Here is a 27,500-nt window from a genome sequence, read left to right as displayed (position 1 = left end):
CCACTGGATCTGATTGGCCATCATACAGACAGGTCAAGAATAATCAGCCTGGGTGGCACACAAACTGGTCGCTCACTTAGGCGCATAGTGCTTTTAGTTATGCGCTATAGAAATCTCCTTAATAAATAAATAAATAAATGGTGGTGGGAATCCAAAACAAAGCATAACAGCGCAACGATTCACTTACATTTAAAGAATGAAATTAAAATGTCAAATGAAACACATGCTAGTAACTCTTAAGTTTTTGGTATTTGTTTTGTTATTTCTTTTCTTCTCAGTTACATTGATTTTTTTATTTTTATGCTGTAGGCCAGAAGGAAGGTGGATGAGTTTATCTTTCTGCAGAGTAATCATTTCATCATGGAACCAGTATACTGGCAACATAATGTACTTCATGTGATGTGCCCACTGTTGTGTATCGTTATTTAATACATCATACTTACCTCCTGTGTTGCTACAGACTGTCTATGCTGAAGCAGGAACTGAAACTGGCCAATGACTCAAACAAGACACTGGAAACTCAATGCAGTGAAGCAACAGCAAGCGCAGACAAATACAGGTACTGCTCCATGATTTTGTCAGTTTCATGAGTTGTAATTGTTGATTTGGCGAGGGTCTTTGTGTTTCATTCTGGGTTGGTTTTTTGGGGTTTTTTGGGTTTGTTTTTTTTGGGGGGGGGGGGGGGGGGAGGATGGTTGGGTACAAAAGCCCAGGGTATTTTTGAATGTGTAAATTTGTTTAAATGATTGTACTTGTAAATTTTACTAAAGTTTGAATATAAGACTTTCTTATGTTTGTTATAAAAAGATAAATAGTTGCTGTTGCTATCCCTCAGATAGATGAGATGCAGAAGTCACTATAAAGCACTAATGTGCATGCTTCACAATAAAATGTAACTATAAAGCACTAATGTGCATGCTTCACAATAAAATGTAACTATAAAGCACTAATGTGCATCCTTCACAATAGAATGTAACTATAAAGCACTAATGTGCATGCTTCACAATAAAATGTAACTATAAAGCACTAATGTGCATGCTTCACAATAAAATTTAACTATAAAGCACTAATGTGCATGCTTCACAATAGAATGTAACTATAAAGCACTATAAATGTGCATGCTTCACAATAAAATGTAACTATAAAGCACTAATGTGCGTGCTTCACAATAAAATGTAACTATAAAGCACTAATGTGCATGCTTCACAATAGAATGTAACTATAAAGCACTAATGTGCGTGCTTCACAATAAAATGTAACTATAAAGCACTAATGTGCGTGCTTCACAATAAAATGTAACTATAAAGCACTAATGTGCATGCTTCACAATAGAATGTAACTATAAAGCACTAATGTGCGTGCTTCACAATAAAATGTAATAAAGCACTAATGTGCATGCTTCACAATAGAATGTAACTATAAAGCACTAATGTGCGTGCTTCACAATAAAATGTAATTATAAAGCACTAATGTGCATGCTTCACAATAGAATGTAATTATAAAGCACTAATGTGCATGCTTCACAATAAAATGTAACTATAAAGCACTAATGTGCGTGCTTCACAATAAAATGTAACTATAAAGCACTAATGTGCATGCTTCACAATAAAATGTAACTACATGTATAAAGCACTAATGTGCATGCTTCACAATAGAATGTAACTATAAAGCACTAATGTGCATGCTTCACAATAAAATGTAACTACATGTATAAAGCACTAATGTGCATGCTTCACAATAAAATGTAACTATAAAGCACTAATGTGCATGCTTCACAATAGAATGTAACTATAAAGCACTAATGTGCATGCTTCACAATAAAATGTAACTATAAAGCACTAATGTGCATGCTTCACAATAAAATGTAACTATAAAGCACTAATGTGCATGCTTCACAATAGAATGTAATTATAAAGCACTAATGTGCATGCTTCACAATAGAATGTAACTATAAAGCACTAATGTGCATGCTTCACAATAAAATTTAACTATAAAGCACTAATGTGCATGCTTCACAATAGAATGTAACTATAAAGCACTAATGCGCATGCTTCACAATAAAATGTAACTATAAAGCACTAATGTGCATGCTTCACAATAAAATGTAACTATAAAGCACTAATGTGCATGCTTCACAATAAAATGTAACTATAAAGCACTAATGTGCATGCTTCACAATAAAATGTAACTCCAAATGCTTGATCAGATTCCCTTACCATAGTTTGTAGGTTTTGTGGTTTGTTTTTTATCCCACAAATGTGTTCATTACTTCATGCTTGATTCGATCATTGTTGCAGGCAGCAGTATCTGACACTCCTGCGGAAATGTTCATCTCTCAGCACAATTGTTGGACAGCAGAAAGAAAGCCTGAAAGAGCTGAGACAATGCGCAGGCAGCTTCACACAGGACACCGTCACGCAGATGGAAGCTGCCAAAAATGGCGTCAAAGAGATGTGTGCTGGAATCCATGCAGGTTTGTACACACGTGTAAACACATGCCGATACAGTGGAACCCCCCTTTTAAGACCCTCCACTTTAAGATTCCCTCCTTTTTAAGACCTTGTTTTTTCCGACTTTCCGTTCTTAACCTCTGTAAAATGACCCCTATTTTGAGACCCGATTTTCTGATGAGTTGAGGTCTTAAAAGGGGGTTCCACTGTGGAGACTTTTGATCTTGCTCCTCCGTCTGTCCTGCACTGTGCAATGCCAGTGTTGTCAATATTGCTCCTCCGTCTGTCCTGCACTGTGCAATGCCAGTGTTGTCAATATTGCACCTCCGTCTGTCCTGCACTGTGCAATGCCAGTGTTGTCAATATTGCTCCTCCGTCTGTCCTGCACTGTGCAATGCCAGTGTTGTCAATATTGCTCCTCCGTCTGTCCTGCACTGTGCAATGCCAGTGTTGTCAATATTGCACCTCTGTCTGTCCTGCACTGTGCAATGCCAGTGTTGTTCAAGCGAAATGTCGTATGTTGAATTTTTGGTACAAACTTGCATTTTCAAATGGTTCTGACAAACTTTCTTGTGTGACATATCGTTTTTTATTTAAAATGTATGAATCTGGTGTATACAAGTCAAAATTTTTGCTTTCTGTCCATGGTGTTCTAAATGAGTTAGGCTTTAGTGATTTTTGGCACAATCAAACTATCGATAATGTAACGGATGGTGGTTATTTTAATACTTTCAAAGCACTGATGAAAAATAGGCTACAAGACCAATTTGTCCAAACCTGGCATTCAGAAATAAATAACAATGAGTTTTATTATAATTATAGAATGTATAAAGAGAATTTTGAGTTTGAAAAGTACTTGTCCATCCTGCCGGTTAATTTAGCAAACGCTGTTTTAAAATTTAGAACACTGAATCATAAACTGCCTATACAAAAAGGTAGGACTCTTAGTATTCCCAGACAAGACAGAATCTGTCACAAATGTTCATCAGGTGACCTTGGGGACGAGTTCCATTATATTTTTGTATGTCCTTTTTTTACCAATTATAGAAAACAGTTGTTACGGTGCTATTATTATGCCCGCCCCAATTCAGTTAAATTCAGAGAGCTTTTTTCCACTACAAAAAAGAGTTTATTGCTAAAACTCGCAAAGTTCATGACACTTGTCATGGACTGTTTGAGAAGCGAGTAAAATTTAATTCTCTTTTAGCTTTATACTCCGTTATCTGTTTTGTGTTGTTTGTAATAGTATTTTTGTCCTTATGTTAACTCACCCATCACCCCCCCCCTCCCCCCCATTTCCCATAGTAAAGAAATGTATGTAATTACTTTGTGTGTTTTATTATTATTATTATTATTATTATTATTATTATTATTATTATTATTTATTATTATTGTTGTTGAATTGTTTCTTGTATTGTTTTTGCTCTCCCTCACCCCTCAACTCCCTTTTCTGTACATAGCCTGATTTCTTTTTGTTTTAGTTCCTTTTATTTGGTGTTGAATGAAATGTGTTTTTATTGTGTTTTTTAATTTTCCATGTACCCTCACGGGGTTTTATCGGAATAAAACTTGACTTGACTTGACTTGACTTGTCAATATTGCACCTCCGTCTGTCCTGCACTGTGCAATGCGAGTGTTGTCAATATTGCACCTCCGTCTGTCCTGCACTGTGCAATGCCAGTGTTGTCAATATTGCTCCTCCGTCTGTCCTGCACTGTGCAATGCCAGTGTTGTCAATATTGCTCCTCCGTCTGTCCTGCACTGTGCAATGCCAGTGTTGTCAATATTGCTCCTCCGTCTGTCCTGCACTGTGCAATGCCAGTATTGTCAATATTGCTCCTCCGTCTGTCCTGCACTGTGCAATGCGAGTGTTGTCAATATTGCTCCTCCGTCTGTCCTGCACTGTGCAATGTCAGTGTTGTCAATATTGCTCCGCCGTCTGTCCTGCACTGTGCAATGCGAGTGTTGTCAATATTGCTCCTCCGTCTGTCCTGCACTGTGCAATGCCAGTGTTGTCAATATTGCTCCTCCGTCTGTCCTGCACTGTGCAATGCCAGTGTTGTCAATATTGCTCCTCCGTCTGTCCTGCACTGTGCAATGCCAGTGTTGTCAATATTGCTCCTCTGTCTGTCCTGCACTGTGCAATGTCAGTGTTGTCAATATTGCTCCTCTGTCTGTCCTGCACTGTGCAATGCGAGTGTTGTCAATATTGCACCTCCGTCTGTCCTGCACGGTGCAATGCCAGTGTTGTAAATATTGCTCCTCCGTCTGTCCTGCACTGTGCAATGCCAGTGTTGTCAATATTGCTCCACATCTGTCCTGCACTGTGCAATGCCAGTGTTGTCAATACTGCTCCTCCGTCTGTCCTGCACTGTGCAATGCCAGTGTTGTCAATATTGCTCCACATCTGTCCTGCACTGTGCAATGCCAGTGTTGTCAATATTGCTCCTCCGTCTGTCCTGCACTGTGCAATGCCAGTGTTGTCAATATTGCTCCACATCTGTCCTGCACTGTGCAATGCCAGTGTTGTCAATATTGCTCCACATCTGTCCTGCACTGTGCAATGCCAGTGTTGTCAATATTGCTCCTCCGTCTGTCCTGCACTGTGCAATGCCAGTGTTGTCAATATTGCTCCTCCGTCTGTCCTGCACTGTGCAATGCCAGTGTTGTCAATATTGCTCCACATCTGTCCTGCACTGTGCAATGCCAGTGTTGTCAGTATTGCTCCTCCGTCTGTCCTGCACTGTGCAATGCCAGTGTTGTCAATATTGCTCCACATTTGTCCTGCACTGTGCAATGCCAGTGTTGTCAATATTGCTCCACATCTGTCCTGCACTGTGCAATGCCAGCGTTGTCAATATTGCTCCACATCTGTCCTGCACTGTGCAATGCCAGTGTTGTCAATATTGCTCCACATCTGTCCTGCACTGTGCAATGCCAGCGTTGTCAATATTGCTCCACATCTGTCCTGCACTGTGCAATGCCAGTGTTGTCAATATTGCTCCACATCTGTCCTGCACTGTGCAATGCCAGTGTTGTCAATATTGCTCCACATCTGTCCTGCACTGTGCAATGCCAGTGTTGTCAATATTGCTCCACATCTGTCCTGCACTGTGCAATGCCAGCGTTGTCAATATTGCTCCACATCTGTCCTGCACTGTGCAATGCCAGTGTTGTCAGTATTGCTCCACATCTGTCCTGCACTGTGCAATGCCAGTGTTGTCAATATTGCTCCACATCTGTCCTGCACTGTGCAATGCCAGTGTTGTCAATATTGCTCCACATCTGTTAGGGTTCCTGTCTCTTACATGCTGAGAGCTGTCTTCTTGTTGGTTAAGTGTTCTCTGTGTATTTTTGCAGGGGGGAGAGTCTGTGCATGTGTGGCTGGTTGGCTGTCCGTGCATCTGTGTGTTGAAAAAGAGAGCCTGACAGTCTGTCTGTCTGTCTGTGCACATGTGTGTATGCCTCTGTGTGTTTCTTTATGCGCCTGTAGGTGTGTTCATCGGTTTGTATGTATCATATGGGTGTTTTGTTAGTCTGGCTGCCTGTGCATGTCTAGCTCTGTGTGAATGGTGGTGCATTGGAACCCCCCTTTTAAGACTCCCTAACTTAAGACCCCCCCCCCCCCACTCCAGTCACCCAACCCCCCTTTTCAGACCTTGCTTTTTCAGCTTTTCTGTTCATAATGTTTGTAAGTTTAGCTCCATTTTAAGACTCCCTCCCTGTTAGGTGCATGTGCGTGTCTAGCTGGGTGTGAAAAGTCGTACATATTCCTCATGTGACTGCATGATTTCAGATTACGAGGGCGTCCAATCTCGCCTGCAGTGCCTGGAGATGGAACACATGGTGACCACTCAGGCCAACAAGTCGCTGACCGACAAGCTGCGATCACAGGAGGAAAAGACAAAGAACCTCCAGCACTGTGAGGACCAGATGACGTCGCTAGAGACGCACAATAAAGAGCTACAGGCAAAACTCAACGGTAATGCTTGGATTTATGCTGCTCTTGTAGACTGGGTGGAGGGGGGGGGGAGGTGTCGTATCTTGTGTTATGTTGGTGCTACAATGGACCCCCCTTTTAAGACCTTCTAATAGCTGAGAAAATCAGATCTCAGAAAGGAGGGCGTCTTAAATTGGGGGTAAATTTACACAGGTTATGAACAGAACATTTGAGTAAACAGGGTACGTCTTAAAAGGGAGGTACAGTAAAACCTGTAGAATGCGGTCACTGGACTTAACGGCCACTCGCACAATACGGACAGTCTTTATTGGCACGGATCGTTTCCTTCATTAAAATCACTGTACTTAGCGGACACCTCGGAATTACGGACGCGGACGCTTATTTTAGGTCCCTACTAAATTGTGTAACTGCTCAATACGGACAAAGGATGTTCGTCTAACTTCCAAACATCATTGCGATTGTCTGTCTTCTCTCTCTCGCAAGCTTGATTTGAGAGGTAAAAGAAGCTTAATCGCGATTGGTCGGCTTTGAGCTGAAACTGAAACAAGCTTATTAGCGATTGGTCAGCAACCTCATAGCCAATGAAATTCATCGAAAGTATTCGACGGAAGTCGGTACATTTGTGAACAACATCGAAGATTCTCACACACTTGCACAGCTGATTCAGTCGCGTTTTGTCAAAGTTTGAATGAATCACGATGGCTTCTAGGTTGCGGAAGGAACGAAACGCTCTCACTTTAGAGCAACGAGTGTCTGTGGTGAAAAAGCTGCAGAGCGGACAATCATGCCGATCGATCGTGCAAGAGCTGGGTTGTGGAAGGACGCAGATTTCAAAAGTCAGCATAGACAGAGAACAAATTATGGCTTTGTGGGAATCGGGAGACGGTCGAGCAGATCAAAAGTGGATTTCGAAGAAGGCAACTGATTATGAGGAACTAATGGACAAAATTGAAAGCTATGAACTGGTGATCAGTTGGAAGTTTCTATGGTTTCAGTGAGTAGGAAGTAAGATGACACTGAGTGTAAACTGAGTTCACTTTCCTTTTCGCAACCACATTTGCTTGAACCTGTAAAATAAGGACACCTGCAGAATAAGGACACCTGCAGAATAAGGACTCTTTCCCCTGGTCCCAAGGGTGTCCTTGTTTGACAGGTTATACTGTAGTCTTAAATCAGGTGGTCTTTAAAGGGGGGGTTCACTGTACTGATTTTAGAGGAAAGTCTTTAAAATTCGTTTTGCTGTCTTGCCTGATTTGACGTTTCAGACTTCTCACTTCACATTTCAAGACTGTTTGAGTGGGACCTGTTGTTGTGTAAAGTGTGGACCTGTTGTTGTTTTTTTTTTTTTTTTTTTTTTTTTTTTTTTTTTTATCTTTTCTTTTTTTTTGTATTTGCCAAGCACATCATCGTGGGGCTTTTAATCCATAACATGCATCCGTCTACAATGTATCTTCATTCATCCTTCAACATGTATAATAAATATGTAGATATATGTGGACCTGTTGTTGTGTAAAGTGTGGACCTGTTGTTGTGTAAAGTGTGGACCTGTTGTTGTGTAAAGTGTGGACCTGTTGTTGTGTAAAGTGTGGACCTGTTGTTGTGTAAAGTGTGGACCTGTTGTTGTGTAAAGTGTGGTGGACCTGTTGTTGTGTAAAGTGTGGACCTGTTGTTGTGTAAAGTGTGGACCTGTTGTTGTGTAAAGTGTGGACCTGTTGTTGTGTAAAGTGTGGACCTGTTGTTGTGTAAAGTGTGGACCTGTTGTTGTGTAAAGTGTGGACCTGTTGTTGTGTAAAGTGTGGACCTGTTGTTGTGTAAAGTGTGGACCTGTTGTTGTGTAAAGTGTGGACCTGTTGTTGTGTAAAGTGTAAGTGTGTCTGATTGTTTGCTTTGGCTACTTTATCTGCAGTCACTGTGTGTGTGTGTTTGTGTGTGTGTTTGTGTGAGTGTAGTAGCATGTGTGTGTGGTAGTGTTTGTGTGTGCGTGTGTGTGTGCATGTGTGTGTGCATGTGTGTGTGCATGTGTGTGTGGATGTGTGTCAGTGTGCATGTGTGTGTGGATGTGTGTGTGCATGTGTATGTGGATTGTGTGTGTGTGGATGTGTGTGTGCGTGTGTGTGGATGCGTTTGTGTGTGGATGTGTCTGTGTGGATGTGCGTGTGTGTGTGGATGTGTGTGTGTGTGTGTGCATGTGTGTGTGGATGTATGTGTGCATGTGTGTGTGGATGTGTGTGTGTGTGTGTGTGCGTGTGTGTGTGGATGTGTGTGTGGATGTGTGTGTGTGGATGTGTCTGTGTGGATGTGCGTGTGTGTGTGGATGTGTGTGTGTGGGTGTGTGTGGATGTGTGTGTGGATGTGTGTGTGTGGATGTGTGTGTGTGGATGTGTCTGTGTGGATGTGTCTGTGTGGATGTGTGTGTGCGTGTGTGTGGATGTGTGTGTGTGGATGTGTGTGTGTGTGTGTGTGCGTGTGTGTGTGTGTGGATGTGTGTGTGTGGATGTGTGTGTGTGGATGTGTGTGTGCATGTGGATGTGTGTGTGCGTGTGTGTGTGCACATGCATGTGTGTGTGGATGTGTGTGTGGATGTGTGTGTGCGTGTGTGTGTGGATGTGTGTGTGCGTGTGTGTGTGGATGTGTGTGTGCGTGTGTGTGTGGATGTGTGTGTGTGTGTGTGCGTGTGTGTGTGGATGTGTGTGTGTGGATGTGTGTGTGTGTGTGGATGTGTGTGTGTGGATGTGTGTGTGTGGATGTGTGTTTGTGGATGTGTGTGTGCGTGTGTGTGAGGATGTGTGTGTGCGTGTGGATGTGTGTGTGCATGTGTGTGTGTGTGTGCGTGTGTGTGTGGATGTGTGTGTGTGTGTGCGTGTGTGTGTGTGGATGTGTGTGTGTGTGGATGTGTGTGTGTGTGTGTGTGTGAATGTGTGTGTGTGGATGTGTGTGTGCGTGTGTGTGTGCATGTGTGTGTGTGGATGTGTGTGCATTCATGCATGCATGTTTGAATGCAAATACAGTTGAATTGAGAACATGTTTGTATCATTGCAGAATGTCAAGGTCAGCTGGAGGAAGCAAGGAGCAAGAGTCGACAAGTAACCATGGAAGTGGAACAGTTTCACAAACAGATCAGGTGAGCGCATAACGGTTAGGTCCAGTGAGGATTCTTTGTCTGTCTGTCTGTTATTCAGTCTGTTTTTCTACATGTGTCTCTGTTTGTTCATTTGTCTGTTTTTATATGTGTAAATCTCTGTTTCTCTGCTTGTATCCCAAGAATATATTTGTCCATTTGTCTGTTTACCTCTCTGTCTGTATGTCTGTGTGTTTTATGTTGGTTTTTGGCTCACGTAAGTGTAGCCTATGCGATCGTAACTTTGTCTGTCTGTGCGTTTGTGCGTGTGTTTGTGCGTGCGTGTGTTTGTGCGTGCGTGTGTTTGTGCGTGTGTATGTCTGTGGTAGAAACTTTAACATTTCGTCATTTGAAGACGTCACATTATGGCGTAAGAGGGTTAGACGTCACGCGAAGGAATTACTGAAAGTCTCGGTCATTATTATTTTGAGCGGGCCGAGACTAGTTGGCAGTCGTGTCTGTAAGTAGGCTACATGCAGACAGACAGATCTAGATCTAGTGTCTCGCTTTCTTGCACAGTGTCACCTATGCTTACTGTGTGTGTGTGTGTATGTGTGACGGAGTGATTGAGTTTGTGTTACTGTTTGTCGATTTCTTACGTGAGCCTTGATGGCTTCGCCTCTTGTTCAACTTTGTTGTCATTGCAATTGTTGTTCATAGTTGTCATTGCAATTGTTGTTCATTTTCATGATTTTGTTGCATGTATATGTGTGTGTGTGAGTGTACATTTGAAGAACATGCATATAAAATGGCGACAACTGAATTAAGTTCATTTTCAGCTTTTAAGACATATTATATGTTTGTTGGTGCCGACTGGCCTTGTTCACATGCTGCCCTGGTTGCTTTCACTTGCATCAAGAATCGCGTCAGTTGTCCTACACAATTTCGTTCTTTGTTGCTGACCTGACTGGTTTCTTCGTTGCAGGACAAAAACAGATGAGTTGGAGGAGATGTCGAGACAGAAGCAAAAGCAGGCACAGCAGAGCGACGTGGCCCTGAAACAGTAAGACGCTTATTTGTATGCAGTCCGGCTTCCATCCATGCAGATATGTCACAGTGGTACAGCTAGGGCCTGTGTTCGATCACATTGTTGTCACAGTGGTACAGCTAGGGCCTGTGTTCGATCACATTGTTGTCACAGTGGTACAGCTAGGGCCTGTGTTCGATCACATTGTTGTCACAGTGGTACAGCTAGGGCCTGTGTTTGATCACATTGTTGTCACAGTGGTACAGCTAGGGCCTGTGTTCGATCACATTGTTGTCACAGTGGTACAGCTAGAGCCTGTGTTCGATCACATTGTTGTCACAGTGGTACAGCTAGGGCCTGTGTTCGATCACATTGTTGTCACAGTGGTACAGCTAGGGCCTGTGTTCGATCACATTGTTGTCACAGTGGTACAGCTAGGGCCTGTGTTTGATCACATTGTTGTCACAGTGGTACAGCTAGGGCCTGTGTTCGATCACATTGTTGTCACAGTGGTACAGCTAGGGCCTGTGTACGATCACATTGTTGTCACAGTGGTACAGCTAGGGCCTGTGTTCGATCACATTGTTGTCACAGTGGTACAGTTAGGGCCTGTGTACGATCACATTGTTGTCACAGTGGTACAGCTATAGGGCCTGTGTTCGATCACATTGTTGTCTCAAGTCTGAGCACATCAGTTCTGTACTTAAAACTGAAAGATTCAAAGTTCAAACTGAAAGATTCAAAAGTTCAAACTGAAAGATTCAAAGTTCAAACTGAAAGATTCAAAAGTTCAAACTGAAAGATCCAAAGTTCAAACTGAAAGTTCAAACTGAAAGATTCAAAGTTCAAACTGAAAGATTCAAAGTTCAAACTGAAAGATTCAAAGTTCAAACTGAAAAAGTCAAGAGTCAGGGAGGAGCACGGTCTATTTATGGTAGCACGACTGTGACGTTTCTTGTACATCGCCGGTTAGACACCTGTCAATTGTGGACAACTGCACAACTGCACAACTGCACAACCGGACAACTGCACAACTGCACAACTGCTATTATCTCCTTGTATGCTCTTGTGAACCGTTGCGCTGACAAAGTATTTTGTGAAGGACTATTAACAGGTGATTCTTGTGCATCTGGTTACATTAAACAGAGTTAAATGGGTCTAACAGGAGTGCTTTGTTCTGTTCTCACATAGTAGTTTTTGAAGGACTATTAACAGGGTATAACACTGCTTTGTTCAGTTCTCACTTTGCAGTTTTTGGAGGATTATTAACAGGGTATAACACTGCTTTGTTCTGTTCTCACATAGTAGTTTTTGAAGGACTATTAACAGGGTATAACACTGCTTTGTTCTGTTCTCACATAGTAGTTTTTGAAGGATTATTAACAGGGTATAACACTGCTTGGTTCTGTTCTCACTTTGCAGTTTTTGGAGGATTATTAACAGGGTATAACACTGCTTGGTTCTGTTCTCACTCAGACTTGACAACCAGCTGCGACAGAAGGAAGGGGAGCTAACCACGGTGCAGAAACAGCTGAAGAACTTGGAGAACAAACACCGCGAGGTGGAGAGGAGACAGGCTGACATCGCTCAGCAAAACGTCCTCTCTGCCAGTCAGTCTAGTCATGCAGTAGTCGTGTGCAATACAGAGATTTTTTTAATGATTTGCTGTGTTGACGTTGATGGTGTTTGGTCATTACTAGCACTTTCAGTGTGTTTCTGGTTTGATTGTATTGGAGGATGGGGGTGGTGGTGGTGGTGGTGATAGCTCTGTCTGTTTATTGGTTGGTCAGTCAGCATGTTTGTCTGTCTGTCAGTCAGTCAGTGTAACTCTGTTGGGTCAGTCTTGTCTGTCTGTCAGTCAGTCAGTGTAACTCTGTTGGGTCAGTCTTGTCTGTCTGTCAGTCAGTCAGTGTAACTCTGTTGGGTCAGTCTTGTCTGTCTGTCAGTCAGTCAGTGTAACTCTGTTGGGTCAGTCAGTGTAACTCTGTTGGGTCAGTCTTGTCTGTCTGTCTGTGTTGGTCTCTTCGTTTCTTAATTCTTCTATGCATGAATGTTGCCACAGATTTGTCTTCTATGCATGAATGTTGCCACAGATTTGTCTTCTACGCATGAATGTTGCCACAGATTTGTCTTCTACGCATGAATGTTGCCACAGATTTGTCTTCTACGCATGAATGTTGCCACAGATTTGTCTTCTACGCATGAATGTTGCCACAGATTTGTCTTCTAGGCATGAATGTTGCCACAGATTTGTCTTCTACGCATGAATGTTGCCACAGATTTGTCTTCTACGCATGAATGTTGCCACAGATTTGTCTTCTATGCATGAATGTTGCCACAGATTTGTCTTCTAGGCATGAATGTTGCCACAGATTTGTCTTCTAGGCATGAATGTTGCCACAGATTTGTCTTCTAGGCATGAATGTTGCCACAGATTTGTCTTCTATGCATGAATGTTGCCACAGATTTGTCTTCTACGCATGAATGTTGCCACAGATTTGTCTTCTACGCATGAATGTTGCCACAGATTTGTCTTCTACGCATGAATGTTGCCACAGATTTGTCTTAATTCTTCTACGCATGAATGTTGCCACAGATTTGTCTTTTCAAATGATCCATGGCTTATCTGCTGTCACCTTTCAGTGTGTCACAAGTGTTGGTGTCAGGAATGAACGGGGTATGAATGTGCCAAGTCAGAGTGAGCTTGTGACGAGATTCAAAGTGCACGTGAATTATTGCTGTCCGCTTTCACTGGTGTCTAATTATTGCACTGACCTTTCATTCTCCAGACGAAGCCAGGGATCTGAAGGAGTCCTTGGAAAGGGCGCGCGGGGATGTGGAGGCATTGAAGAATGAGAGGTGAATTTACTTAACACTCACATGAATTGTGCATGTTTGTCAATGGCTGTTTCATGTGGTCCAAATTGAGTTTCATTGTATGCATCACTCCCAGTGCATCACAGATGGCTTCACACACACAAAGTTTTCGTAAGAGAGCATCTTTCTCACTCTAGTCTCACATGTCACTTGATCTTGTTGTAAGTAAGAAATCACTTAAATGTGTCACTGTGTTACTGTCTCAGCATGATTCCTTACGCTCACGTTGCATGATCACTGGTGTGTGTTTTGTTCCAAGAGAGACCATGATCGCAGCACACCAGTCACGCATTGAAGAGCTGAGGGAGAGCTTCAAACGCAAAATGGCCGAGTCGGAAAGCTGGCCTAACAAGGTACATGGGCGTGGCTAGCTGCATTCCATTCACCGGCAGTGCACAGAGTTTGTAGGGTTCTTGGTGTACATGTTAAATTTCATTTGGTTTGACTGGATTTTATTTTATTTTATTTTATTTTATTTTATTTTATTTGGTTTGATTTGGTTTGATTTGGTTTGATTTGTCTGTGGGTACAGATAGCTGCATTAATTAAATACACCAGCTGTGCGCAGAGTTTGTAGTGTTTTTGATGTAAAGTGGAACCTGCGATGAAAGGACACCCTGTGATGAAAGGACACCCTGTGATGAAAGGACACCCTGTGATGAAAGGACACCCCTGTGACCTGCCAACAGTGTCCCTACAGTGCAGGTGGTCTCTAATGTCTGCCAGCCGTCATTGTACACAGGCCTGAGCAGAATGGTCTGATTTTGTACACTGTACACAGGCCTCAGCAGAATGGTCTGATTTTGTAGACTGTACACAGGCCTCAGCAGAATGGTCTGATTTTGTACATTGTACACAGGCCTCAGCAGAATGGTCTGATTTTGTACACTGTACACAGGCCTCAGCAGAATGGTCTGATTTTGTACACTGTACACTGTACACAGGGGAGGGGATAGAATAAGTGTCTTATGGAATGAGTGAAGTGACTTGTCAGACAAGCAAGTAGCTTTGTTTCTCTACAAACTTTAAAGATTGTGCATCTGAATGCAGCGTGCAGTGAAGTCAAGCAAATGTCAGAGAATATGGAATGGCTTATATTTCAATCAATCAATATGAGGCTTATATCGCGCGTATTCCGTGGGTACAGTTCTAAGCGCAGGGATTTAAAAAAAAAAATGTTTTAATGCAATTTATTTCGCGCACATATTCAAGGCGCAGGGATTTATTTATGCCGTGTGAGATGGAATTTTTTTACACAACACATCACGCATTCACATCGGCCAGCAGATCGCAGCCATTTCGGCGCATATCCTACTTTTCACGGCCTATTATTCCAAGTCACACGGGTATTTTGGTGGACATTTTTATCTATGCCTATACAATTTTGCCTGGAAAGACTCTTTTGTCAATCGTGGGATCTTTAACGTGCACACCCCAATGTAGAAAGACTAGCACTTGAACCCACCACCAAGGTTAGGAAAGGGGGGAGAAAATTCCTAACTCAAAATGAATACTATGCACAGTATAAATTGCTTTTGAAACACCTCAAACATGGCTGACAATAAGTCCCAGAACAAGCAGTTGCTTTATTTTTCTACAAGGTCTGTGTTGCATGCAAGATGGGGTTATTTTGAATTAAGGCAAAGTTTGTCCTGCATGTCTGGCTTGTTGACAATGGTAGAAACTGAGCAGAAATGTAGAACTGTGTGAGACATTATGTGTTTACAGCTACAGGAAGCGCTGGCAGGGGAGAAAAATAGACATGTGGCGGAACTGGCTGCGCTGGAAAAGAAACTGAAGGAAAGCTTTGTTATGGTGAGTCTGTGCGTTATACCCCCATTCCAAACATCCGTTCTAGGTCCCGTTCCCGTAGCGATCAAGGAACGGCACGGGAATGGGAGGGATCGGGAGGGGACCTTAATGGAACGCCAATGGACGTTAACAGAACTCCTTTGAACGGTAGGAACGATTTGGGACGAGTGAGTTCGGGCTGCATGTTCAAAATTGTAGGCATTCCCCGCCCGTTCCAAATGAACGGTAATGGAACCTGAACACATCAGCAACAGAACTCAAGGATCGTTAATGGAACTTAACACAATGGTAACGCAACGCTAGCGCTCTCACACCCTGAGTTGTCATACCCCCATTCTACACATCCGTTCCAGCTTCCGTTCCCAGCTGTCCTCAGGACGGCTGCCACTACAGCCAGACGCTGCTCAAAGATTCCCAAAACGTCTGTTTGCGCAGCGTCTCATTGTTGTGGCAGCTGTCCTGAGGACGGCTGGAAACGGAAGCTAGAACGGATGTGTGGAATGGGGGTATAACATCTATGTGTAGAACTTTGTACTGCTCTGTCTGTACCTCAGTCTTGTCGTACACTTATTTCTAGATGCAAATATTTGTTCTGCTTCTTTTTCCTTTTCAGCTTTAATTATTATTGTTAAAGCCTTGATGTCTAACGTTTAGAAAGATATACAGCCAGCTGACTTAGGGGAAGGGGGGAGGAAAGAGGGGTGTGTGAATATGATGTCATGATGGAAATCTCTGATCAGTCTTATTTGTGTTGCAGGAGCTGCAGATAGAGAAGGAGAAGTACGATGAACTGATGCACAAATACCAGGGACAGTCTAAGGAACGCAACACGCAGGTGTGCTACACATTACCTCATCTTGTTGCACACTCGTATTTATCTGTGTGTGTTTGTGTGTGTGTGTGTGTGTGTGTGTGTAGGCACACACATGCGCTTGAGATTTTGATTCTAGAGGTTAGACCAAAGAGTGATTTATATGAATTGTGTAGATATTTGCATAGAAAAAACAGGTTTGTTTTATTCCAAGGAGGGGGAAATGGTGACAGTATTCTTCAGTGCTATCAAAATCATTACAGATTTTGCACGTTGAGACCAAATATTGTAGAAATTTAGGTTTCTTTTCTATTTTTTTCCTTTCCTTCTCAATGTCATTTCTTTTCTGTCTCATTTTATGGAAGGCAATTAAAGTTCTTGAGAACGAGGCCAGAACTGCTAAAAAAAAAAGTTAGATCTCTGTTGTGTGATGACAGAAAGCGGCCGAGATCTCGGACCTGGAAGCCAGACACCGGCGAGAGCTGGAGGCGGTACAGCAACAGCTGAAGGACGCCAAGAAACACGCCCAGACCAGGGAGGCGGAGCTTTGCAAGGAGATTGACACCTTGAAGCGAATCATTGCTGATCTGCAGAATAAACTGGGTATGCCGTCAGAAAATGCATGATCGCTTAATTACCAGTCTGTCTGTTGTGCAGTTTGAGCTGTTACCCTAGATGTCGGACAAATTTTGTTTCCTTGTAAAATCTGCAAAATCAAATTTAGTCATTTTTGATGATATTTTTTTTTTTTTTTTTTAGTGTCCAAAATATTTTCAAGGGTCAGGAGAGCAAAATAGGGTTTGTCGGGTGATTGAAAACACTGAACTTTTTTCTTGGCCTAACTACTCTTAACTGTGTGTTTCAGGGCGCTTTGAGAGCCAGGGTGAGGAGAGGGTGGGGGAACTCAGCCAGGAACTCAACGCTCTCAGGGCTCGGCTCAAGGCCGAAGAGGACAAGGTTGTCTCCCTTAACAACTCTCTACAGCAGGCCCGTGAGGAGGTACGTTACTGGCAAACAGTGCTTTCTATCAGACAACTTATCTGAAGAAGGAGGTTCAGTTTATGTAATGGTTTTTGTTTTTGTTTGACGGTGATTAGCACATCAGGTTCATACCATAGTGCTGTTTTTATGTTATTTTGTGACTGTGATGTTTATAATTGGAGTGTGTTGGAAATATGAGAGAGAGGGGGGGGGGGGGGGGGGTGAGGGGGTGAAACTCAGTGTTAGGGGGTCATCAAAAAAATAGATTTTATCGTTTTATTATTTTATCGATCTCATTTTCCACTGACTGTGTGATAGTGTGTCCATGTTTTCAGAGGTTTGTGTTTTTGGTGCTCACTGACTGCCTGATAGTGTGTTGGTTCAAGAGGTTTGTGTTTTTGGTGTTCACTGACTGCCTGATAGTGTGTTGGTTCAAGAGGTTTGTGTTTTGTGTGACAGGCTCAGTTCCTGCAGGACACAGTGTGTTGGTTCTAGAGGTTTGTGTTTTGTGTGACAGGCTCAGTTCCTGCATGATAGTGTGTTGGTTCTAGAGGTTTGTGTTTCGTGTGACAGGCTCAGTTCCTGCAGGACACAGTGTGTTGGTTTTAGAGGTTTGTGTTTCGTGTGACAGACTCAGTTCCTGCAGGACACAGTGTGTTGGTTCTAGAGGTTTGTGTTTTGTGTGACAGGCTCAGTCCCTGCAGGACACAGTGTGTTGGTTCTAGAGGTTTGTGTTTCGTGTGACAGGCTCAGTTCCTGCAGGACACAGTGTGTTGGTTCTAGAAGTTTGTGTTTTGTGTGACAGGCTCAGTTCCTGCAGGACACAGTGTGTTGGTTCTAGAGGTTTGTGTTTCGTGTGACAGGCTCAGTTCCTGCAGGACACAGTGTGTTGGTTCTAGAAGTTTGTGTTTCGTGTGACAGGCTCAGTTCCTGCAGGACACAGTGTGTTGGTTCTAGAGGTTTGTGTTTTGTGTGACAGGCTCAGTCCCTGCATGATAGTGTGTTGGTTCTAGAGGTTTGTGTTTTGTGTGACAGGCTCAGTTCCTGCAGGACACAGTGTGTTGGTTTTAGAGGTTTGTGTTTCGTGTGACAGGCTCAGTTCCTGCAGGACACAGTGTGTTGGTTCTAGAGGTTTGTGTTTTGTGTGACAGGCTCAGTCCCTGCAGGACACAGTGTGTTGGTTCTAGAGGTTTGTGTTTCGTGTGACAGGCTCAGTTCCTGCAGGACACAGTGTGTTGGTTCTAGAAGTTTGTGTTTTGTGTGACAGGCTCAGTTCCTGCAGGACACAGTGTGTTGGTTCTAGAGGTTTGTGTTTCGTGTGACAGGCTCAGTTCCTGCAGGACACAGTGTGTTGGTTCTAGAAGTTTGTGTTTCGTGTGACAGGCTCAGTTCCTGCAGGACACAGTGTGTTGGTTCTAGAGGTTTGTGTTTCGTGTGACAGGCTCAGTCCCTGCATGATAGTGTGTTGGTTCTAGAGGTTTGTGTTTCGTGTGACAGGCTCAGTTCCTGCAGGACACAGTGTGTTGGTTCTAGAAGTTTGTGTTTCGTGTGACAGGCTCAGTTCCTGCAGGACACAGTGTGTTGGTTTTAGAGGTTTGTGTTTCGTGTGACAGGCTCAGTCCCTGCAGGACACAGTGTGTTGGTTCTAGAGGTTTTTGTTTCGTGTGACAGGCTCAGTTCCTGCAGGACACAGTGCGCAACGAGTGTGAGGAGAGGTTTGAGCTGACCGAGGTGCTCAGTGAGGCGAGACGGGAGCTGCTGGGGCTCAGAAAGACAAACGGTAAGCTTGGTACAGTGGAACCCCCTTTCACGACCTCCACAATCTGAGAAAATGTGACCCTCCACCACGAAATGAGTCGCATGTCACCTCACGCGGTTCTGCGCTAGGCATAATATAAGTCCGGGGGTGTCTAGTAACAGTGTGAGGGTCACCATAGTCACAGGCTTATAACTCGAAAAGTGTTCACTCTTTTCTAAAACGGTTTTCACCACTGGATAGAGAATAAAAAACTCTTTAAGAAAATGTAAAAATATGAAAATCATGAAAAGGTGACATGCGACTCATTCCGTGGTGGAGGGTCACAAATCAGGTCTCAACAAGGAGGGAGTCTTACAATGGGGGTACATTGACACAGGATAGGAATGGGAAATTAAAAAAACTCAGGTCTTGAGATATCAAACAACCAAAGGGAAGTAATCGCTCTTTATGCATACCACATGTGCAATAGAGTAAGCGAGAGTTGTTTAAGATTCTAAGGTCTTAAAAGGGAGGAAGTCTTAAATTGGGGGGTCTTAAAGGGGGGGGGGGTTCCACTGTATTTGTATGGGTGGGATTCTTCAAGTATATGCCAGAAATCCGGATTCGATTATGGCCTTTTTTTTTTTTTTTTTTTTTTGGGGGGGGGGGGGGGGTTTGGTTGAGGTTGGTTTGTCAGGTTCTTCAGGATTCATGACATTTTCAGTCCCACCCATGGATATTTGGTATATCGTATTGTCTTTGGGGATATTTGGTATATCGTATTGTCTTTGGGGATATTTGGTATATCGTATTGTCTTTGGGGATATTTGGTATATCGTATTGTCTTTGTGGATATTTGGTATATCGTATTGTCTTTGTGGATATTTGGTATATCGTATTGTCTTTGGGGATATTTGGTATATCGTATTGTCTTTGGGGATATTTGGTATATCGTATTGTCTTTGGGGATATTTGGTATATCGTATTGTCTTTGGGAATTTCTCTGGAGGAAATTTGAGCTCCTTTCCCTGGGGATAGTGTGCAGCAACAGAATCACGCTACCTATTTTTTTTTTCATTTCCCTGCATGTTTTCTAAAGCCTGAGACTGTTTCTGTCACTGTGGGATCTTTATCTTGGGCATGCGAGAGGTGGAGGGAAAGTGTGCACAAAGTTGACTGGGAAATGAATCCCTTGCCGAACATCGGGGTTGAACCAATGCCAATAGTGACAACTGCATGGTTACCAGCCGACTGAGCTATTTGCCCGCGTGTTTCAATAGCATAAGTTGATTTGATACATCTGTTTGTCAGTGGGCTTTTGTGAACTATCTGCTTCATTTTGTTTGCCTGTTTGTTTGTTTGTTTTATTTGTTTAATTCCTTTCTTTTCTTGAAGATTGACTCTTGCTTGCCAATGGTAAAGTTGTACTTGTAGCTGTCAGTTACCAGCCAGCTTGATGTGAATGTTGTCAGGTGGTTATAATTCAGGCGGCGGGAAGACAGCTTCCCCCCACGGCACAGACAACGGCCTGGCCCCCCTCAGGAAGAGTGTCAGCATCAACAGCATACAGTCGGCAACAAGCTCCGCCCACAGCCAGGACGGCAACAAGCCACGCCCAAGTGTGCCGCCCAACCAGGTCAACGTCAGCTACAAGAGTGAGGGATCCAAAACGCCCCGGGCTAAAAACAGCGGCTCTCTGGACGATAATCGCCGCAGGATCAGCGCTCTCCTTGGCCGACCTTGACCTGATGTTTTATTTTTCTTTTTTTTAAGAGAGAGAGGGTGTGTAAACAAAAGGATGAGTGAGTTTAGATCTGGGGTGGGCAGGTTATTTTTGTAATGTAACTGAAATATTACTTTTGAAATTTTGATTTTTCCTTTCTGTGAAAGTGAGAGATGAAAAAAGAGAGTGCAAGAAGTTTAGAGAATTTGTCTAGTTGTTCTTTTGATGCAACTGAAAGATTACCTTTTGAAATTGGGAAAGAGGAAGAGAGATTGAAGAAAAGAGAGAGTTTGTGAATGGATTGGACAGTTTGTATTTGGGATGTAAAAAGTGAAAGATAACTTTTGAAGTTTTAATTGTTGATTTTGTAAGGGAGAATAAAGTGTTTGTGTTGGAGGTAGATGAGTGATGGAGGTACACGCAGGATGTGACTGATAAGTGACCTGCTTTGTTGTAATGAGCCTCCTGAAAGTACAGACCTGGGAACCCGTACGATTTCGCCGTATTTTGTACGCATGATTGTCTAGAATACGATCAGTACGGTCAGTTGAAAAGAAATGCTACGAGAAAAATTCCTGGACTACTTTTCTTCACAATTAAGCCCATCCTGAAGCCGATCCAGTATTTTGACACAATATGATTACAGTTTTTGTCAGTAAACATTGAAAGAAGCATTTGTTTTAAATGTATTGGTAGACTTAATTAACGGTGCGACCGATGCGTGTGAAGCATGTTCGAAGCATGAATGTTCAAATGCTGTGTGGAGTACACTCATTTTTTCTGAAAATACACCAAGTTTATTTGAGAATACTCCAAATGTAAAACAGGGGTTCCCAGGTCTGAAAGTAGCATTGGAATAACTTGACTTTCTGTCCTATGTTCAACCATTGTTTTACTGATCTATGCATTTGTCCTTATCCATAGTGTGTGGATAGATTAAGTGAGTCCTCATGCATGACCCGTTTCTTATGAAATGCCAAATAATGTTTACCCTTCTAGCTGAAGCCACGCCCCATTGCCATGAAGTTTGTGTCAGTGTGAGAGGTCATCACAAACGCTAGTGATGCTCTGTGACTGTGTGTGGCATATTTAGCAGCATTATGAAGAACTGCGGTAATTCTCATTTCACTTAAAACGTGTCTACCTAATATCGCCATATTGTGACATTATTTGTGGTAATATGTAATATATGTACAATGTATACTAATTTCTTAACTTTTCTTACTTTCTACTAGTTGTCTCCCTTTTGCAGTGTTTGAAATGAAACTAACCTGAAATACGAGACCAAGATAACATTGCCGTAACTTAACTGGGCAGTTGTATGAAAGCGCAAGGTGGCTTCAGTTTGATGTTGTCCTAGTGTAAATAGCTTGTATAATATGTGCAGTACAATTTGTATGTCTAATATCCAGTCATACAGCATTGTTCTAGTTAATTAAATTCTTTTAACATTGTCTTCTGTCAATGAAATCAATAGACGTTTTACCCTTCCTTCATTTTCCCTTTGTTTGTTTTCAAGTTTCATTGCTGCTGACTTGCGCTAATGCGTTTACCTATCATTCTATATGTAAAGCCTAATATCCCCTCCCAGACTCTGGTGGAATCGAACCCTAGCTGTCAATGTTACTTATCTCATGACCAATGAATCACTTTTAGTGCAGTTGTACTTACAATGAAAATACAGCCAAGCTTGGGACCAGCCAAAGGTGTCCCTTAACCCTACATTGCAGTTGGCCTGTCATGACAGGTAGATTTTGGTTGACAATTGACAAAGGGACAACACAAGGTGTCCTTTCTTGGAAAGTGTCCTCTCATCAGAGGTGCCTTACATAACAGGAACCTCTATATTCATAACCCAGCGTTGCAAAGTGCAGCTCTGGCTTTGTGTCAGTGTGGTGTCCATGGCTATTTTGGCATTTTATCCACATCATGTCTCCCTACATGCAGAGGATTAAAAGTAAGCAAGCTCATCATGATAAGTGTTGTTTTACGCCCTCACGGTAAAACCATTAAGGGTATCCTCCTGGGTGTTACCCCGACTTTAGACAAAGTGAGTATGAAAAATAAGAAGGGGAAGGAGGGGGGGAGCAGGAGGGGGCACCAGAGCTTGAGCTTGATGATAAGTAGGATGCTTCAAGTTGGCTGGATAGGCCGTTGTGAGTCAGTGCTATAGTCGGTGGGGTTGTTGATCTAATGGCTGTGCATTGGCCTTTGGGGCACCGGGGCAGGGGTGTTTTGGGGAAAGGGTATAAAGGAGTGGGGACACTTTTTACATTTAGTCAAGTTTTGACTAAATGTTTTAACGTAGAAAGGGGAATCGAGACGAGGGTCGTGGTGTATGTGTGTGTGTGTGTGTGTAGAGCGATTCAGAAAAAACTACTTGACCGATCTTCATGAAACTTGACATGAGAGATCCTAAGTTTGGTATCTCCAGGCGTTTTTTTCATTTTTTGGCTCACGTAAGTGTAGCCTATGCGATGCTAACTTTTGTCTGTCTGTGCGTGCGTGCGTGCGTGCGTGCGTGCGTATGTATGTCTGTGGTAGAAACTTTAACATTTGACTGAACACTGAAATACTAATTTTACCTGGTTATTATTCAAGCAACAGCTTCAAAGTATTAAAGCAATGATCAACATTTCGTCGGCACGTATGTAGTTAAAGTGTGTATCCAAAGAAAACGGGTGGTGGGGTTTTTGTTTTGGGGGGGGGGGGGGGTAAAAACAGCTGACTGGTTTGTGTCGTGTGTGGTATGTGGACCAGGTCAGGGGTCAAGGTTAGGTTAGATCGCGTGAAGGATTGTGGTATAGATACAGTGATCACCGAGCTGCAGTTCACCGATTCGGAGAAGACGATTTCACATTGTTCGGTTTCGGTTTCGTAGCTCCAGAAAAATAGATAAAGAAAATACCAAAGGAGATTTCCTACAGGTTACTCTGCACAGCGTGTTTCCAGTGTCTGCGCGAGGAAGCGCTGTCGAAAGCGCAGTGTCGATCTGGCAGTCGTGTCCCCGTAAGTGGGCTACAGACAGACAGATCTAGATCTAGTGTCTCGCACTCTTGCACCGTGTTACCTATGCTTACTGTGTGTGTGTATGTGTGACGGAGTGATTGAGTTTGTGTTACTGTTTGTCGATTTCTTACGTGAGCCTTGAAGGCTTCGCCTCTTGTTTGATAAATGTCTTTGATGACGTCATATCCAGCTTTTCGTGAAAGTTGAGGCGGCACTGTCACGCTCTCATTTCAGTTCAACCAAATTGGTTGAAATTTTGGTCAAGTAATCTTCGACGAAGCCCAGACTTTGGTATTGCATTTCAGCTTGGAGGCTTAAAAATTAATTAATGAGTTTGCTCATTAAAGTTGTCATTAAAATCGATTTTTCGCAAATAGATTTAAAATTGATTGCATCGTATTCTTCATCACATTCTAAATCTAAAAATATATACATATGTTATGTTTACTCTTAAAATGTGATCACAATTAACGAAAATAGATTAATTAGTCTTACGATTAAAATTTAAGAAATCGATCCAAAAATGATTTCATCTTATTCTTTATCATTTCCTGATTCCAAAAACATATAGATATATATGATAGGTTGTATTCAAAACAAGCTCAGAAAGTTAACAAGAATACAGAAAAGCGCACTTTCCTGCTTAGCACAATACGCTACCGCGCTAATCTGGCGTGTCAATATCACTACGTTTTGCACGTGTGAGGTGAGCGATTTCCTTCACGCGGGGATTGACGAAGCTGTACTGTCTTGGTGAAAAAATACAGTGCGTTCAGTTTCATCCCGTGAGTTCGACAGCTTGACTAAATGTAGTAATTTTGCCTTACGCGACTTGTTTTTTCTTCTGTCTTCCATCATTCCTCCCCACGAGTACCCCACCCGGGAAGAGCCACCGCTTTTGGGTTTCTTGTCGCTATTGTACAATAGTGAGTTGTGGCATAAGCAATACAGACAAGCTTTTTTTCAACCAGCCTCGCCCACTCTAATCACATATGTACACGAATATTTACATACAAAAAGAGAGAAAAGAAAAGACAGGGAATCCAAGGCTTCCGTGTTACCATGGTGATGACCCTTTAACAGTCGCTGTCATGACATGACCCATCATTTTAGCGCTTGTAATGATTTGTGTGGGCCTGTGATATGATTGTACATTCCGTCCTCTTTACCCGTGTCTGCCCTTGTTGAGTGGAAGGCAGGATTAAACTTGACCATGAAAGAAAGCCTCTGTTTGTTGTGTCATTTCTCAGTTTCTGGCATTTGGTTGGGTTTTGGTTGGATTGTTACACATACGCATGTACACACTTAGTTATACACACATGTGTACCATGCGTATGCACGCTCTTAATTGTGTGCGAACACACGCACATTAACACACACACCTGACTGCAAGCATACACACACTGACTGCAAGCATACACACACTGGCACAAGTATCTGTCTTTTGTCTTTAGAAACACTCCCTGTTTATAAAAAAAAATTTTTATTGTGTAATAGTAATAACATGTATCTGCTCATATCACAGATAAGAAACAAAGTATAAGCAGCTGAAGTTGAGTGGATGAAAATATACAGTCTTTCTGTTGATTGTTACATGATCCAAGAACATGTCCATGAATTACGTCACTCTTTGTCATCTTCTAACCGCACATGATTGCGCAAGTTTCCAGCAATAGACGGCGTTCGTTGAGACCTTCTTTTCTAGAGCCCGAAGTTGACTTGGCAAAGTCTGTTGACCAAAATGTCGGTGCCAAAGCTCTGTGCAGTGAGCTTCGAGAAGTAGATCCAAAAACAAAGAGACTGCCAACGTTCCAAAATTCAGAATTAAAAAAACAAGAAATTATTGTTTTGTCAATAACAAACGTTCCAACAACCTACCTTTCTTGTTTTTTGATTCGTGAAGTAGACTTCAGGACGTCAAACTCTCCCAATTAATATGAGGCTTTCCGCACCACCAACTCTCTAGCTTGTGTGGTCAAAATGGGGAAGAACCAAGTGAAGTTGTGACACTTATTTTGTGTCAAACGTGCTTTTACATGTTGTATGAAAACGGTCGTGAGAATTTGAACTGTTCGTATATTTCTAAGTGACGTGAAGCGATCAAGTGAAACAGATCACAGGGGTCCATAGCACGATGATGATTGCTGGGAGAATAACTAATTATGCTCGTACATTTTTCGAATTGTCAACATGAATATAAAATAATCATCACAGTCGTCAAATAAGACTGTTTCATTTAAAATGAACATGCTCTTGTCCATTATGCTCAGTAAATAACACATGTAATACGTTTCTCGTATCTTGTTTGCTCATCCAAAACAATGACATTGTAACACAAAGTTCTTGAAATGTATTTATACACTACAATTTCATGTGTAGTCACCATCATCAGTTTGTTTGTTTGTTTGCTTAATGCCCAGCCGACCACGAAGGGCCATATCAGGGCGGTCCATCATCAGTTTGTTTGTTTGCTTAACGCCCAGCCGACCACGAAGGGCCATATCAGGGCGGTCCATCATCAGTTTGTTTGTTTGCTTAACGCCCAGCCGACCACGAAGGGCCATATCAGGGCGGTCCATCATCAGTTTGTTTGTTTGCTTAACGCCCAGCCGACCACGAAGGGCCATATCAGGGCGGTCTATCATCAGTTTGTTTGTTTGCTTAACGCCCAGCCGACCACGAAGGGCCATATCAGGGCGGTCCATCATCAGTTTGTTTGTTTGCTTAACGCCCAGCGGACCACGAAGGGCCATATCAGGGCGGTCCATCATCAGTTTGTTTGTTTGCTTAACGCCCAGTCGACCACGAAGGGCCATATCAGGGCGGTCCATCATCAGTTTGTTTGTTTGCTTAACGCCCAGCCGACCACAAAGGGCCATATCAGGGCGGTCCATCATCAGTGACAGTTGTCTCTCACTTTTCATGGGTATGGTGTTGATTTGTTTCACGCTAATGCTTGCTTTTCCTCTTTCTCTCTCGTTTCTTTCTTGCACCACGAAACGGAGCTCAACACTTTTAGTGGAATGTCCCACACAACGAAGTCAGTTTGAATATAGAGCTGTGGTGCATTCTGACATCTCACCCACCATTCCACGATCCCCTGCTCGGCCCACAAAATATGGACTTGATGAATTGACCTTTTCGCCACAACATCACAGCCTGTCCATAGCAAAATACCAGGTACAAAAATACAAGTTTCATGATGTTTCAAAAAGCCAAGTCCTATGCAACTTAAAAGCCCAGTACAACTGCTGAAACTGAAGGAATATAATATAATCGATGATAACTCCAAGTGAAGTTCCTGCAAACCAGGCCGTTGGAGTGTAGCCTCAATGACAGTGAAGGGAACTGATGGTGAAAGTCTAGTCACAGTTTGGGTCGACAGGTGTTGAGTGTTGAAAGTTTGGGTCGACAGGTGTTGAGTGTTGACAGTTTGGGTCGACAGGTGTTGAGTGTTGACAGTTTGGGTCGACAGGTGTTGTGTTGAAAGTTTGGGTCGACAGGTGTTGAGTGTTGAAAGTTTGGGTCGACAGGTGTTGAGTGTTGAAAGTTTGGGTCGACAGGTGTTGAGTGTTGAAAGTTTGGGTCGACAGGTGTTGAGTGTTGAAAGTTTGGGTCGACAGGTGTTGAAAGTTTGGGTCGACAGGTGTTGAGTGTTGAAAGTTTGGGTCGACAGGTGTTGAGTGTTGACAGTTTGCACAAGGAGACAATTAAGTATCAATAGCTCTCGAGACTCCACTGTGTGCAGCAATGGGGCGAGGATTATGACTGCTTACACTGTTCCTGTAGCTGCCGTTCTGATGCACCTGGAGAAAACCACACACACACCAGATCCATCATTTGCCTGTCATGTATGCACACACAGAACACACACTCACAAATATAAATGTTGGTAAGCATGCTTACAGTCTTCTTCTTCTTCTTCTGCGTTCGTGGGCTGAAACTCCCACGTACACTCGTGTTTTTTGCACGAGTGGAATTTTACGTGTATGACCGTTTTTTACCCCGCCATTTAGGCAGCCATACGCCGTTTTCGGAGGAATGCTTACAGTA

General features: G+C 42.8%; 2 protein-coding genes across 5 annotated transcripts in view; one reads left to right on the top strand and one right to left on the bottom strand.

Annotated features, from left to right (window-relative positions):
- The window catches only part of LOC138977946 (myosin-1-like), a 25,832-nt gene extending 3,898 nt beyond the window's left edge, over positions 1-21,934 (top strand). For 2 of the 3 annotated variants that reach the window (XM_070350555.1, XM_070350554.1), the window contains exons 4-17: positions 461-559; positions 2,298-2,473; positions 6,247-6,432; positions 9,451-9,532; positions 10,455-10,532; positions 11,973-12,106; positions 13,286-13,355; positions 13,633-13,726; positions 15,102-15,188; positions 15,943-16,020; positions 16,434-16,599; positions 16,862-16,995; positions 18,649-18,757; positions 20,188-21,934. In XM_070350555.1, the coding sequence (XP_070206656.1) occupies positions 461-559; positions 2,298-2,473; positions 6,247-6,432; positions 9,451-9,532; positions 10,455-10,532; positions 11,973-12,106; positions 13,286-13,355; positions 13,633-13,726; positions 15,102-15,188; positions 15,943-16,020; positions 16,434-16,599; positions 16,862-16,995; positions 18,649-18,757; positions 20,188-20,459 (1,765 nt within the window). In that variant the 3' untranslated portion in view covers positions 20,460-21,934. The remainder of the gene's footprint in view (positions 1-460; positions 560-2,297; positions 2,474-6,246; positions 6,433-9,450; positions 9,533-10,454; positions 10,533-11,972; positions 12,107-13,285; positions 13,356-13,632; positions 13,727-15,101; positions 15,189-15,942; positions 16,021-16,433; positions 16,600-16,861; positions 16,996-18,648; positions 18,758-20,187) is intronic. The other variant, XM_070350556.1, reaches the window with a different exon arrangement.
- A 3,429-nt stretch (positions 21,935-25,363) lies between these two features.
- LOC138977944 (E3 ubiquitin-protein ligase MIB2-like) overlaps positions 25,364-27,500 on the bottom strand; it is a 30,899-nt gene continuing 28,762 nt past the window's right edge. For both annotated transcript variants that reach the window (XM_070350551.1, XM_070350552.1), the window contains exon 19: positions 25,364-27,253. In XM_070350551.1, coding sequence (XP_070206652.1) covers positions 27,210-27,253 — 44 coding nt within the window. In that variant the 3' untranslated portion in view covers positions 25,364-27,209. The remainder of the gene's footprint in view (positions 27,254-27,500) is intronic.

Source organism: Littorina saxatilis, linkage group LG10, assembly GCF_037325665.1.
Source record: "Littorina saxatilis isolate snail1 linkage group LG10, US_GU_Lsax_2.0, whole genome shotgun sequence".
Taxonomy (NCBI): Eukaryota; Metazoa; Mollusca; class Gastropoda; order Littorinimorpha; family Littorinidae; genus Littorina; species Littorina saxatilis.
The sequence above is the reverse complement of the archived record's forward strand: the minus strand, read 5'-3'. Positions and strand labels throughout refer to the sequence as shown.